The sequence below is a fragment of the Callospermophilus lateralis genome, chromosome 2 (genome assembly GCF_048772815.1).
Source record: "Callospermophilus lateralis isolate mCalLat2 chromosome 2, mCalLat2.hap1, whole genome shotgun sequence".
NCBI lineage: Eukaryota > Metazoa > Chordata > Mammalia > Rodentia > Sciuridae > Callospermophilus > Callospermophilus lateralis.
Genome location: NC_135306.1, coordinates 66,733,905 through 66,749,788, shown reverse-complemented (window position 1 = coordinate 66,749,788; position 15,884 = coordinate 66,733,905). Strand labels below are relative to the sequence as shown.

At 44.1% G+C, this 15,884-nt stretch overlaps 1 protein-coding gene across 1 annotated transcript; it reads left to right on the top strand.

Moving 5' to 3' along the window:
• The first annotated feature begins 1,753 nt into the window (after positions 1-1,753).
• Positions 1,754-15,574, top strand: Dmrt3 (doublesex and mab-3 related transcription factor 3). The gene is made up of 2 exons (XM_076843446.2): positions 1,754-2,222; positions 14,441-15,574. The coding sequence occupies exons 1-2, from the start codon at positions 1,754-1,756 to the stop codon at positions 15,400-15,402; spliced, it is 1,431 nt and encodes a 476-aa protein (XP_076699561.2). The 3' UTR covers positions 15,403-15,574.
• The last annotated feature ends 310 nt before the right edge of the window (positions 15,575-15,884 follow it).

The window sequence follows — 15,884 nt, the reverse complement described above, 5'->3', positions numbered from 1 at the left end:
ATTCTCAGCAGAAAAGAGAGGGACCTTTTCGGGGTTCTTGCTTGCTTCCTGGGCTGTATAACGTGACCTCCTGGAGCCGACAAGGGCCTCTGTGCAGCGGAGGGGTCTGGCTTTGCAGCGGACTCATCTATTCTCTCATCTAGCATTCGGTTCGTCCACACCGCTATAAGATTATCTTCGTGTACGCTTTTAGAACGCGAACAGACGGAGCCAGGACTGCCACTTATCCCTTTGCACAGTCATTACGCTGCCTGGCGCCTACTGTATCCACCAGTAGTCTTTTGTTTGTTTGGGGGTGGGGGCGGTTAGCCGACTCTATGCGTATTTATGGTGGTCTGCATTAGGAGAGATTGGTACTCTTAGGAGATTAGAAACACGCAAAATAATATTCTAAACAAATTTTTATGCTGTCTTGTGCAAGGGCCTTTCTTACCCCACTCAAAGACGTTTATGACTGGGGTCTATGGTTGGGGAGCGGGGTGGCTCCATCCCTATCTTTAACTAAATCCCAGATTCGTGGGGATTTGAATTGGGTAAAGAGATACCTCCATTTGATGAATCGATAGCTACTGGGAAGTGGGAAGATTTTACCCTGTGATTTTTCAGATGCTAACTTGGCTCCTTGGTCCCACTCTCAGGAGAGTTTAGACCCAGCGGTGAGCACTTCCTGGGCCCCTCAAGACACAGACTGGTTTTTATTTAAAAACGGGAAGGGGAAGTAGAAAAATAAAGGTAGACTGCAACATGAGTTGTCAGACTGTCAGTTTTTCAAAAACGCTCATTTTCTTGCAAAAAGAGGGAAAATAATGCTGCAAAAGGAAATCAAGAACCCCAAACTTCCCGAACCAGTACCACCCCCGTCACTCCTAACTCCACTCTCCTGTGGCCACAGGGACCACAACTTGAAACGGATCGGTCCGAGTGAGGTCTGGGGTGCACCCACAAAGCTCCCTCAGGCTCCGTGGAACGGTGTGTCTGTCACTGAGTGTCGGTATCACAGCGACATTAGGCTCAATGTCTCCAGATCAGGCCTAAAAAGAGTAGATGAGAATGTAGGGGAGCGGCCACCTGACTCGCTTACAGGCACCCCCACCCTCACTCCTGCCGATCCTCCCCTTCCCCGCCCTATGTGCACCACTGTGTTCCGAACGCCGCAGTCCCTCCGGCGGCGGGAAGGGGTAACGGAGCCGGCTTGGATCGGGGGCCTTGAGCGCCCCCGCGAGAGTGACCTGGCTGCAGGTGGCAAGGAAGGTGAAGTGCAGGGACCTTAGGGGCGCGAGGAAGGTGTGGGGTGGGGAGTGCAAAGAGACAAGGACCCTGGTGGGGCGGGGGGAAGGAAGGAGGGGTTGAGAGAGGGAGGCGGAGGAGGTGCTGGACCTGGCCAGCAAGCAACCGAGCTTCAGACAGCTGTCTCAGACCTTAATCAGAGCTCTTGCCGGCTCCTTGTAGCCGCCGCAGCGCCTCGTCTTAGGAGGACTTGCGGGCTGGGCTCTGCGCCCAAAGCAGCAACCGGCAGAGACGTCGCTGGCGTGGGGATTGGTGGGGGCACGAACCCGTAAGGCCGAAGCTGTGATCGCCACTGGAGAGTCGGCTGCAGTACCTCCGACCTCCCCAGAACGCACGCGGCCTCCAGGGCTGCCAGGGGTCGCGCCACCCGGAGACCGCACCCTGAGCAGACCCCCCAACTCCGCTGTCCAGTCTCCGCTGGCCTGCCCCCGCCGCCAGCTCGCCAACTCTTCCCCGAGCCCAGGGCATGAACGGCTACGGCTCCCCCTACCTGTACATGGGCGGCCCAGTGTCGCAGCCACCGCGGGCGCCCCTGCAGCGCACGCCAAAATGCGCGCGCTGCCGCAACCACGGCGTGCTGTCCTGGCTCAAGGGCCACAAACGCTACTGTCGCTTCAAGGACTGCACCTGCGAGAAGTGCATCCTTATCATTGAGAGGCAGCGAGTCATGGCGGCGCAGGTGGCGCTGCGCCGGCAGCAGGCCAACGAGAGCTTGGAGAGCCTTATCCCCGACTCGCTGCGCGCTCTGCCCGGGCCCCCGCCGGGGACGCCTGGGGACGCCGCTGCCACCCCTCAGCCGCCTCCAACCTCGCAGCAGTCTCAACCGCCGCCGCCGCCGCCGCCGCGCCCAGCCGCTGACTTGGCCGCGGCCGCCGCGCTACGCTGGGCCGCCGAGCCCCAGCCCGGAGCGCTGCAGGCGCAACTCGCCAAGTCAGGTAAGAGCGTCTGCGGTGTGCGAGCTTGGCCAGGCGTGTGGGAAACTTGAACGTCTGCTGTGGTTCTGCTCGGGAGGCAAGTTTGGGAAGTTTGTCTGGCCAGGCCTACCTCCACTAGGCCGGTTCTTAACTTTCCCTTGATCTGGACCCCGTGCAGTTGGATTCTGGGTCCCTGCGGGAAAGGAAAGCAAATGGCTGGACTGGCTTCCGGATCGCCAGGCATCTTCCGCAGATTAAGGGGAACCGGTCAAATTCAAAGGATAGAGAAGTCAGGACAGGACCAAATTTAAACTCATGTGCACATACTTATTATTTTCCTGGCTGCGCGTTTTAGAGGAGCTCACATTTGAGGGTGGGGAGGTGAAGCTTAGAAGCCAAGGCCCAAAGCTTGGCTTTCTTTCGAACTGGACATGCTTCTGAGCTTGGCCTAGGGTAAGTGGAGCGAGGACGTGTTATCTCCAACTTGGGGGAACCCATAACCTTCTTAACTGCGCCCAGTGCCCTCCAGTCTCCTGCGATTTGTTTAAAGAAGCCCCTTTTAGGAACGATAATTTTAAAGGTCCCGAAAGACTCCTAACCTGATAGTGGACCGAGAATCTTGGGTGTCCAGAGTCATCTTTTGCAGAACCGCCTAGGTCCTTTAACACCCTTTGCCAGGCCACCTGAGCTGTCCTTATGGTTTAAAGAAATAAAAACAAAACTTTATCTACAGGGAGGAAAACTACTCTGTCAAGCCCTTTCCCAGGTTATAGGCTGGATTGGGCCTCAGGCTGCTAAACCCTGGGTCTGGAGCAAAGACTTTCTCCCCTTTCCTCTGCTGTTCTTGCCCGCCTCCTCTGCAATGCTTTATTGGGGGTGGGGGTCTGCCCTAAGCCCTGGAGGTGGGCCTCCTGAGTGGCACTCTCAAGTTGAGTCTCATTCTTTTTCATCCTGGGAAACCTCTAGCTTCTGTCCTGGTCTGGGTAGTCCAAGCTTTCCTTCGATGGCTCTTGGAACTCTGGACATATGTTCAGTGCTCCCCTTTCACTAGGGCAAATGTACAAAGAAAAAAAAAAGTCCATCTCCTCAAGGAAGCAGGTGTGCTGCAATTAAGAACCGGAAGGCTCAGAGTCTTTCCTTAAGTTGAACCCAGGAAGAGCAGTTGCCTTCCCGCACAACTCAAAAGATAGTTTCCCTGAGAGATTTTCAGGAGCACTGGATTGCTGGTTGGAGCTGGGAAAACTGCACACTCACTGGTGAGTTGATGGCAGCCTGGAGGGTCCCTTCTGCTGCCCCATTGCTCAGTTATGCCCTGGAGGCCTGAAGTGCTTAGAGCAGCTTATGTGAAGGGCAGGACTGAGTGTTTTAAGGACAGAAGAGTTTACTGCACATGGGTTTTTCAGATATTTGGTCCAAAGCAGAATATTTCTCAGGATATGCCCTTCAGTTGTCTCTCTTTTGTTCCTGCATCTCCTCATATATACAGATTTGCCACGGAGTAACAAGAGAGGGCAAAAGAGAAATTTTTGGTTTTGCTTTTTGTTCCTTAAGGTTGTTTGCCTTCCTTGTTTGTCTTAAGATTTGAACAAGGGAACTAGGAGAGTTTGGACTCACTCTAGAAGTGATTATAGGCTAACCTATTTTCTTAATTTTTCCTTTTCCAGTTTCCCTGGGTCCGTTGCCACCAGAACTAGAGCAGGTTTCTGAGTTCATGTCAGAGGTAGCATTTTGCAGTGACTGTCCTACAACCCCACTGTAATGTGGCATTGGTTTCTGTGGTTCTTGTCCAAGAAGGGATTCCTTTCACATCCTGTGCTCTTCCGATTGTTCTTTTATTATCTAAAAGTTCGTGGTTTATAAAGAATTACCAAATCCAAAAGAGCTAGGGAAGGAGGAGTAGTAAAGAGGCCAAGAAGGAAGGTGGAGTTGGAGCTGCAAAAGCAGCAGGACAAATCCTTTGGAAGAATAAAAAAAGGAAACAAATTTCAACTGGACAAACCAGACCTGGTGCTCTTTTACTTCTATCAGGTATTCAGGAATAGGCTGAGCCCTCCAAATTGAAAACAAGTAATTGGAAGGCGAGGTCCGAGTGATTATTTTGAGGGATTGAGCCAGCAGACACCAAGGGCTAAGCTTCCAGCCTACCATATACCTTGTATGTTGATTTGCACAACTTTTATTTTCTTCTTTCATTCAGTTTGACCGCATAATCCTATCTTTTTTTTTTTAAATAGCCAGTCACCTATCCAATGAAGTGGGACAGGAAAAAGAGCAGATAATTATTTTTCACTAGGAATTATAAGCACACAGGCAAACCCATTCTATGCAATGCACATAAAGAGAAAGTCTATTTGGGGTTTAAGTTAGAGACAACTGGCTGAGAATGCTTGTTGTTCTATGGGTTACACCTTTTGGGGGGGCAGTTATTTTTAATATATATGATGTAATATATCAGGGATATTTAGAAGCGTATCATACTCCTTTATAAGTAGCTCCCAATATATACAGAATAAGCAAAGCTGTATTCGAAAGGTAGATCCACAAGTACAGTAAATACTCATGCATAGAAATCTCTAAATATCTTCTGGCAAATGATGCAGATCTGTTTCTTTGTGAACTTTGAGTTAATGAACGTGGCTAGCCTTTTTGCAGGGCAAAAGGCCTCTGTAGAACATAGCAGTAGAGAGATTTTCTTTTTTTCTTGGATAGAAATGAAGGTGCCACCAGCTCATAGAATGTTTTTCCTCTCTAGAAATCTTTGAGAAAAGCACATATCTTAAAGAAGAGTGTGTTTGCTGTGCATCCTAGAGAAAAACTTTCAAGTTCAGGGAGCAACATCTTAATACCAAAGCTGAGTTTTGTAACTGGAAGATACCTTTCCCAAATTCTGTTTCAGATTCTTTAAAGGAATCCAACATGTTTTTGAACAACCCTTTCAATGTGGTTCTGAGGAGAATTTCCATATTCTAATGATCTTTACTTCTAGCTATGGATTGTAATATTCTTTTTGTCTTTTTAAGTGTAGATTTCTTCTGCACTATCAATGCTTACTATCAATGACTGACTTGGAATTACTAGATTTTTGATTAAGCCTCAAATTGTAAATTAGAGGAATTCACTTATTCTCCTAAATTCCCTCTACTTTTCCTCATACCCCTCCCCCCATGAAAATATCACAGGAAGCAGGGACATCTTTCAGCTGTTAGTATGTCTGAATCAGCAGTCTCAACCAGCCTCGCCAGCCTTTCAGGACCATGGGCTCCAGAGCTGAGGGAAGTTAAGGGTCACAGCCAAGGTGAGAAGCTGAAGTTACAGTCCTGTGTTATGACTTTTTACCCCCAAACTTTTCCCTACCCCCAACTTTTCCTCCAGTAGAGTGTCCTGGGTGGTCAAAGCCTGTGGTACCTGGACAGGAATGATCTGTGGCTGTAGATTGTTCTTAGGTCTATATCTGACATCAAAATAAATACGTATTCAAAAATCTTTTAAATGTTCTTAAGGGAGAAAGAAATCAAAACATATTTGGTTAGAAATAAGAGAACAGGATCAAATAGGAAAGTAGACCTCCTTTCCAGTCTATTTCTTCTGAAAGAAGAGGACAAGATTAACTACAGGGAGACAAGTTAGAAGATTTGAAGAAACTGCCTTTATTTTATTTTACCTCTTGCCTCTTCTTTGCTCTGGGCATCTTTACATCTTTATGCTTGCTCCGGGTTTTCAGCTTCAGTTTGATTGGGTCTTCCCTGTCTACTTCCTACTTTAAATTTTGGGTGTTTTGTTTTGTTGGCACCAGGGATTGAACTCCAGGGGCATTTAACCACATCCCGAGCCTTTTTAATGATTTTTATTTTGAGATAGGGTCTCACTAAGTTGCTAGGGGCCTTTCTGAGGCTGGCTTTGAACTTGTGATCTTCCTGCCTCAGCCTCTGGAGCTGCTGGGATTACAGGCATGCACCATGGAGCCCGGCTTAATTTTGCTTTTTGAAAAAAAAATTTTTTTCTCCCAAATAGAAGCACCTGCAAATATAATAGCTGTTAGGGGAACATTCAGGCCAGGAACGGAAATTTTCTGTGACTGCAGGCTAGGAGGGAAGAAAGAAGCGGGAAAGAATTAAAAGTCGCTTGTGAACTGTACCTATGAAATGAAAAACTAAGTCTGGAAGTGAGGGCTTAAAAAGCAAAAAGGTAAAGAAAAATGTGACTGCCTCTTCAAACCTGGCTGGACTGGGACTCCGCGGCGTAGGCGGCCAGGGGTGGTTTGGGACGTTCTAGCCCTTGGCCTTGCAGGCGGGTGCACGGACAGCTAAGAGCGCTTGGTGCAGGGCGGTGGGCGTGGATGGGGCAGGGGGAGCAGCTGGCCTGGGACAGGGACCCTGGCTCTCCCTTTCCTCTCCCTGGACCGAATGGCAGGGAGCGATCGTTTGTGGGGTCGCGCGGCTTCTCTGGGCCCCGGTTCTTCCTGACTCTCGGCTACTGGGGGACCGGCTACTGGGGGACCGGGTGCAGTGTCCGCCAAAGAGCAGGCTCTAGCGGTCACCTAGCCATTCCTGCACTCGGCCTCGGGATGCTGCTCCTTCACCCACAGTCTACAGGGCTTCTTACTTTCTCAGTCCAAAGGCCTGAGCCCATGCTAACCTCCCCATTACACATTACACCACCACCAAAAAATAAATAAATAAATAAATAAATAAAAATAAAAAAAAATAAAAAAAATAAAAGGTCAGTTATTACTGGGACTTAACTGGGCATCTGGTTGTTTTAGCCACCCTAGGCTGCAGAACTCAGCGGAGCCAGTTGTCTCGGGGGCCACAGGGAGGCTGGTGTCCATCTTATGGCCTAAGAACTGGGTGGGCAGGGAAACCCAGAGTGTTCCACGTCTGGGAACCAGAGTCCACTGCCCTCCGGGGAAGAGTCTCCCCCCAGCACACTCCCAGTGTTATAAATCTGGCGGATAGCCGTGCTCTCCACTTACACAACCAACTTTTCTTTTCCCTGATGGATGAACTCCCGGGTTTAAAAGATTACAGTAATCACAGGAGGACAGTGTAAATCGAATCTGATAGCAATAACTTTCGGAGAAGGTCAGGCTCAAGTGAAATGTTACCAAGCAACAGGCATTTTGTTTGCAAAATACAATCAAAGAGCATTGATGAGAAATTCTTTGCTGCAGCCAGTCAGCACTTTTTGCTAACAGCCTTACAGAGGGAAAGGGAGTAAATCTTCATAAATCAAAGTCCCTGGAGGACTTGGAGCCCCTTTCTGGAAATGTTGCACTTCTTCCTCACAGGGAGGAAGACAGAGCCTGGTGAAAATCCATTTGCCTGCCTGCCTCCTCTTTTTCTTCTTTACTTCTTCCCCTCTTGCTTTGCTCCCTTGTTTCACCTTTTAACCCCTCAGTCATTAGCCTCTCAAGTTCTGGGACCCCCTTGTCTAGTCCTGTGGGCTCTGATTGTCTGGTGGGCCTCAGTCATCATAGGTCCATCACTCTGTATTTGTGTCAGGTTGTGACCAGACTCCCACATCCCTTCAGTGAGTCATACCCTTGCCCAAGCAACACATACTACTGTCCTCAGAAGGGAAACAAAAACATAAGTAGGCGGGGTTCCCCCTACTTTGTTATGCAGTTAAACAGCTATAAAAACTCAATCGACTACCAAGTAACAATAGCATTATGAAAAACAACAGCCAGGACACCAGTTGTCCATACAGTCTACCATTTCTTGATTGCAATTACTAGGCACACATAGATCTATCTTACAAGCTGATATCAAAGTTCTACTTTTCTCCACTGATGATTATTTTGTTTCATTCAGTGTTCATATCTGTAGCACCCATAGTCTTTAAGTGTGAATGTTTACAACAATATTTCCACCCATGAAGACACTAGTCTGCCGGACTGCTGGCTTCTGAGTTTCTTGCTGTGTTTCATGGTAAAATCTGACCAACTGAGCAGATAACTTGGAATTTTACAGGATTAGTTAGTAAACCATAAATACCTTGGTGGCCTAGAGGTAATGTTTTGATGATCATCTGTGTATAATCTTACCTAGCACAGTGTATAATCTTACCTAGCACAGTGCATAGTAAAGGATTTAAGAGTATTTGTTAAATAGAGGGATAAATGAGTAACCAGCTGTATTTTTGTAAATTAGAAATAAACAGGTAGATTTGTAGGTAATTTCTCCTCTACTTCTTGAAAAGTGCTCCCTTCTGAGTTGAGATAGAGATCAAAACTAAAATTTTGCAAGATATATGAACTCCACAGTCACAAACTATACTCCCTTAAGCCAACCCTGTCCTTGATACCAATGGCCCCTCAAAACATTGATCCCAGGGAACCATCTTGATTCCTTTATATATAAATAAACTAGTGTTGCTAATGATTTTTAGAAGCAAAGCATGACTTGTTACTTTTACAAATCCTGCCCCCAGGAAGAAAAGGAAAGATTTCAGACCAAGATTCATTACCTGTTACACTTCAAATTTCCAATCATTCAGCTTTTTATGAGTCATCACCTCTAGTGTGAGCTAACAACAGTTGCAGAAAGTGTGAAAGCTTGTCCCTGGTTAGAGTACTGACTGGGCAGAGGTCCCTCCAGAGCCTGTGCTCTTCTGCTATTGCTATGAAATGCTATGCTTAGAAATCTACCTGTCAGGGAACTGTTACTTAAAGGTGCATTACCCAAAGCTTAAGTGAACAGAACTTTGATACTGAGCTGGGAAATTGCTCTCTTATTCCAGAGCTTTTGGGTTTTCATTTTGGTCGTCAGATATATTTTGTTTTTGTAGATATAATTGGGTAGAATGTAGAAAATTCATGAAAGTTAAGTCATAAAGATTTTTTAATGTGTTTTGTGCAGAATGTTTGTTTCATATGTGTGGTGGTCTTTCTCAAAATACTCAAAATGAATACATAGATTTTTTTTTTAACAGAACTGTGTTTTTATATGAAAAAAAATCCAGAGAAAGTTAGATTTTGCAAACTGTAATTCTGGATTTTGAAATAACTTTTTATGTAAATCATCATTTTCTCTACTTAGTTAAAAGTTTTGCAGTTAAAAAAAAGTCTCATGACTCTTATGGCATACACATTTTAAAGTTGGTAGCATTATTATCCATAAAAAACTTTTTTTTCATAATTGAATATCTACTTGTTTCAAAAATCATTACATTAGTGAAAAGCTTATTTCAGAGAAGGCTGTATTTTTGCCTCATGAAATATGAAATCTAATCCAAATGTTTAGTAAAAATTTTAGAAATATTTGAATGTTTTACACTAGAAATAGCACATTCTATGACCATCAATTACTGATTTATAATATCAGATAAAATTGATTTCTTTCTATTTTTTGACTAGTAGCTTTAGATTTCTCTACCCATATACTAGAGTTTTAGATATCACTTGAAATATACTCTTACTCCTTATGTTCTAGGAATTGAGGTCTCAGTTTCAAGAAGAAAGACAGGAAAGTGTTTCAGGAGCATTTCCTGTTTCATTTTGTTAGTTGGCAGTTTCACATTTCATCATCTAGAAAGGCCTTTGTGTTTTAAACCAACTTGAACAATTTGTAAAGTCCATTTAGGAAAAAAATTTAGAGATGTAAAGAAACACCTGTTATTAAATTATAATTTATCACAACTCAAAACTTACCCTCTATAATTACTTCTGAAAAATCTGTATTTAAAATAGAATGATTTATAATGCATTTAGTTTCGGTACGGTAATACAACCAAGTCCTAGCCACCATAGTGCCACAAACTTGCAGGCCCTATATATTCTACCTTTCTGAAATTATTGTTGGATGAGGAGTTACCTTGGTGTAAGTTTGGAGGCCAGTCTTTCTTTGCTCAATTTTGAAACCCCAATAACCTTGGATGTGGATGGGGATTCTGTTGGCCCTGGACCTCAGAGCAGGACTTCATGTGCTGCTCAGGTGTATGAACCTTGGTCCTTGTTTCTTTCATTATCTTCTATCTTTCCTTTGAACACAGCATAAGCAGTGCTGAGCTTGGTTGGTTGGGTTGCCCTGAATTTGTAGATTTGATTCTTTTGACATCCTGTCAGCATTTCTCACTTTTTAGCTATAGCCTGGATGCCCAAATGGAGAGTGCTGATCAGCCGAGAAACCTGTGGAGAAGGGTGGATGATTTGGTATCACCTCTCACCCTCCTTAAGAAGTAACCAAAGTACATGGTGCCCTGGCAGGGACCAAAGCTAGCACAACCAACAGAAAGGCACTCCTGTGATCTGGGGACCTCTTGTGACCTACAGAACCTAGGAAACTGGATACAAAAGTGGAATTTTGGACTTACAAAGTGGATTTGGACTTATAATCCTGCCACCGAGTATCTAGGAGTTAGGGAGAATATATCTGTTGTCACCTTTAAAAAATGCTTTATTTTTGTAATGTAGATCTGTAGTCAGAATAACATTCCCCAATTCTCTCACTAACCTTCTGCTCTTTGGGTCACTCCACTCTTTGGGAGACTTAAAGTACGCTATGGAAGAGTGAATTTGGTTGAGACTTAAACTTTTTTTTTTTTCCTGAAATGTTCCCAGTGTTTGAAACACATTCAAGGTGAGTAAAATTTACCTTTTAAAACACAAAGCTAGGGTTGGGGTTGTAGTGCAGTGGTAGAGCACTTGCCTAGCATGTGTGAGGTACTGGGTTCGATTCTCAGTACAGCATACAAATACATAAATAAAGTAAAGGTCCATGAACAACTAAAAAATATTTCTTAAAAACCACAAAGCTATTTTTAGGTTCACACTTTTAAGAAATAGCTGAGTTTTGAGCTTTCTAGCTGTCCTAATACACCCTTTATTCCCAAGAAGAAACGTCATTGCTCTTACTTAAAAAATCCTGGGGCTGGGGCTGTAGCTCAGTGGTAAAGCACTTACCTTGCACCTGTGAGGCACTGGGTTCAATCCTCAGCACCACATAAAAATAAATAAATAAAGATATTGTCCAATTACAACTAAAAAAGTTTTAAAAAATCCTCACCATCTCCTATGTTTCTGATTACTGTGTATTACATTTTTTCTTTTGTGTTGTGATAAAAATTATATAACATAAAGAATTCCATATTAGCCATTTTAGGTATACAATTCAGTGGTTGTTCAGCTATCAACACCAGCCATTTCTAGAACTTCTTCATCATCTAAACTGAAACTCCTCATGCATTAAACGGTAACTCCCCATTCTCTCTTCCTTCACCCCTGATAATTACCATTCTATTTTCTGTCTTTATGTATTTGCCCATTCTAGGTATCTCATAAGAGTAGGGTCATACTATTTTTCTTTTTGTGTCCAACTTATTTCAGATGGCATAATGTTTTCAAGGTTTAACCATGTTGTAGCTTGTATCAGAATTTCATTCTCTTTAGGGGCTGAGTAATATTCCATTATATGTATGTGCTGCCTTTTATTTATTCATTCATCTGTTGATGAACATCTGTGTTGCTTCCACCAGTATCTATTGCATATAGTCCTACTAGAACATTGGTTTACAACGTACATCATGTTGGATGCTTAGAAAGTCTTGCCTGGCTGAATTTGCTTTACCTGCTGCATGTGCATTCTATTCCCCCCACCCCCCAAATAATAAGTTCCACGTGTTAGAGATGAATTTTATACTTCCTGATATTTTCCACTCTTTATTCTATTTCCCTCCATGTCTTGCATATGAAAGGAATATAAATACCTGATGCTGATAAGCTAAAATTAAATAACAAAAGGATTTGGAGACATATAATATTTCAAACATTATCTTATGTCCATATTTACCTGGCTAGAGTATTGGAACTGTTTTCCCAAGCTCCATTAAATAAGGGCCAAAGTCCAATTGTATTCCCATTTCATTGCTGAGTCAACATACTATCACTGTCTACTCATTTTCCAGCGTTTAATAATAGAGAAACAGACAAGAGGTATGTATGGGGTTGTGAGTAAGGAAAATTTGAATAGGTATAGTTGATTATTTAGAATGTGAATCCATAGAAACTTTTGTTGCTGTTTTTGTCTTGTGGATTAGGGAGATGGATTCATATACTACAATAACTGGGAAGAGAACGTTGGGGTCCCTGATCTAGGAAGTTGTAGGAGAGAAGATGTCAAATTTTCTTATAAAGATAGGTTGTGTTCCAGAGTCATCATACAAAGCAAAGCTGGCTTCATGTGTGTGGATTGCAAATGAGCCCCATATTGGATACTCAATGTTTTGTATTGAAAAAGAAACAGTTTAATTAAATTTGCATAAGTATGAATTTGTATTTGATTTATGATCAAAAGTTGCACTCATATAAAAATATTTTAAAACATACTTAATGTTTTGCTCGTATTTATTGTCATGTAAGAAACCAAAGTTTTGTTTTTCATTTATACTTAAAACACAGGCCACATTAGAAAAACGTTCATAAATGGGCCTTTGTTTCAGGTTTTTAAAATAAACAACAATAAATAGGAGAAGATAGTTTCTGGAAGCTGCTTTGATGAAATTTCACCAGCTGGCTATCTGCTTGTGGTCAGGTGTGCCCACAGAGAGGACGACAATGAGGCTATTCAGGAAGGGCAGATGAAAACATAGGCAGGCCAACAGTTGACTGAGTCATTAGGAATTTTTATCTTCGGATCAGTTACCCTGGATTGAGTAGCCACAACTAGTATATATGTATAGCATTTTGTTGTTTGTTATGTTTTTGTTTTTGTGGTGCTGGGGATCAACCAAGGGCCTTGAACATGCTAGGCTAGTGCTCTACTACTGAGCTACAGCCCCAGTCCAAGTATATGCTTTTTTAAAAAAAAATTAATTAAAATTTTTTTTTTAGTTATAGATATATAGAATGCCTTTATTTTGTTTATTTTTATATGGTGCCAAGGATCAAACCCAGTGCCTCATGCATGCTAGGCAAGTGCTCTACCACTGAGCTACAGCCTAGCCCCTCTAAGTATATGTTTTTAAAAAGAGGATAAAACTCTCTCTCTATATTGCTTGTTAGTTTAAAAAATAGGTCCCTTTATTATAGAGGTCTGTTAGAATTTACTACTACAAAACAACCCACTCTTACCCTCTTGTTTCTGCCTGCTTAGCACTGTAATACTGGCCCTTACTGGGGGCAATACCTTAGGTCAAAATGTCAAAAAATGTCAAATTTGCAACTGATGTATTTCATAGCAAGTCTCAGCTTTATTGGGGAAGTTTTTTTCCTTCTTCTTTTAATATAATTCAAAAGCTACTTTGGGAGCTTGGGAGTGTGACTTAGTGGTAGAGTGCTTGCCTAGCAAGCAAGAGGCCCTGGTTCCAGACCCCAGCACTGCAAAAATCAATCAATCAATCTACCTTTAAGTCATTTTTATGAATTTCACTAACAAAACAGACATATCTACCTGTTGCTACCCATGGACGTGGGTCTGTGGATCTGTGGTGTCATTGATGGGTGTCACTCCCTGTACAGTCTCACAAACCCTTTCCAGCCATTTCCTTTTTCCTCTCCAGCAACCTGTCCAGCTGTCCAGAATTCACAACTGGTTTTGTTTGCCCTCTAGTGCAGGTTACAGGCAAATGAGTTTGCCAGGCCCTCTGAGTAGGATTTTTTAAAAAAGATTTCAACTCTATAGTGGTATCTTTCTTTTGCTCTGGAAATCCCATTAACTAGTTGTTGTACATGGCAACCTGGTGAAGCACACTGTCTGGTACACAGAGCCATGTTAACACAAATCAGCTTATGGGAAAACAGATTTTGAAATATTAAAATTCCCTATAGGTATGCGGGTTGTGCAACAGCTGATGATGTCCTGGATTATAAAGGGACCTCCTCCCCTTCATAAGGGGAGCTGGAGGACAAGCCAGGGCTTCTTTTCCTGCTTCCCTGGGTTATACTCTGGTGCTCCCCTTCCCAGCTCGGACTCACAGAGGCTATTACTGCTCCAAAGCCAGGTCTTCCACGTTATATAGGATCACATAGCTGTTCTGTGTTTAAGGCAAGCTTTCATGGACCCAGCATTCTGAGAAACCACTCTGATTTCTAGATTTTATTTACAGTCTCCCCACCATTTGTCAGTGATGTAGTTTGGATTTCTTTTCTTTTTTCTTTTTTTTTTCTAGGATGGTAGTATGTTTTGACCCACTGAGATGCATTTCCTCTTCCAAGAAGCCTGTGTACAGCTCTCTCCTGAACACATCTGTTCCTCTTTACACACATCAGGAAAGGATTAACTCAGCTGTTCTCTGCTTTTCAGATTTGACTGAAGAACGACTTGGAGATGGCAACTCTGCAGACAACGCTGAGGTCTTCAGTGACAAAGACACGGACCAGAGGAGCTCCCCAGATGTGGCCAAGAGTAAGAGCTGCTTCACCCCTGAGAGCCCCGAAATAGTGTCGGTGGATGAAGGGGGCTACGCCGTCCAGAAAAACGGAGGCAACCCAGAGAGCAGGCCTGGCAGCCCCAAGTACCACGCCGAGCAGAATCACCTCCTGATTGAGGGCCCATCAGGGACCGTTTCTCTGCCTTTCAGCTTGAAAGCCAACAGACCCCCGCTTGAAGTGTTGAAAAAGATCTTCCCCAACCAGAAGCCCACGGTGCTGGAGCTCATCCTGAAAGGCTGCGGCGGGGACCTGGTGAGCGCTGTGGAAGTCCTTCTGTCCAGCCGGTCTTCAGTGAGCGGTGCTGAGCGAACTTCTGCGGAAGAGAGCCTCGTGCTGCCGTCTAACGGGCACATCTTTGAACACACCTTGAGCTCCTACCCCATCTCTTCGTCCAAATGGTCCGTGGGCTCCGCCTTTAGAGTCCCAGACACGTTGAGGTTTTCTGCGGACTCTAGTAATGTTGTCCCCAACCCCTTGGCCGTGCCTCTGCAGCACCCTTTCCCCCAGCCACCCCGGTACCCATTGATGCTGAGGAACACACTGGCAAGAAACCAGTCAAGCCCCTTTTTGCCCAACGATGTCACCCTGTGGAACACCATGACGCTGCAGCAGCAGTACCAGCTGAGGTCCCAGTATGTCAGTCCCTTCCCCAGTAACTCCACCAGCGTTTTCAGAAGCTCGCCTGTCCTCCCCACCCGCGCCTCGGAAGACCCTCGGATCTCCATTCCTGAGGATGGGTGTCCAATTGTGACAAAGCAGTCCATTTACACCGAGGATGACTATGATGAGAGGTCTGACTCCTCGGACTCCAGAATACTCAACACATCCTCTTAGAGTGGTAGTGCATGGGCGGTGACTAGGTGACACTTTCTGTGCATTTCAACCCTGGGGTGCCCCAGGAGAGGCTACATCTAGTGTATACCCTTTCCTTCTGTGACTGTGCTTGATATTCTATACATTAGCAATAAAAACATAACTTATTTAATTTCTTGCACTTCACTGGAAAATGCCAAATAGCTCTGCTCTGTGGCTTTAGTGCTGAATGTTTATTGTAAAAGAGAGTTTAATGCAAAGAATAGTGCTGGGAAGGCTGGGGTCCGTGGGAGATTTATTTGGGGATATAAAGCTGAAGGTCAGCCTTGCTCCTAAACTCAACCTGGAATATTAAATAATCTAGTATACTTGAATGCGTTTTTGTAAAAGAGGATTCCTCAGGACATGTGAAACCTAAAGGAAGTGGTTCAGTTGCAAATGGACTATAAACAGGGACATTATACTCTTACATTAAAAATCCTTCTTGCATTTTAAAGAGAGAC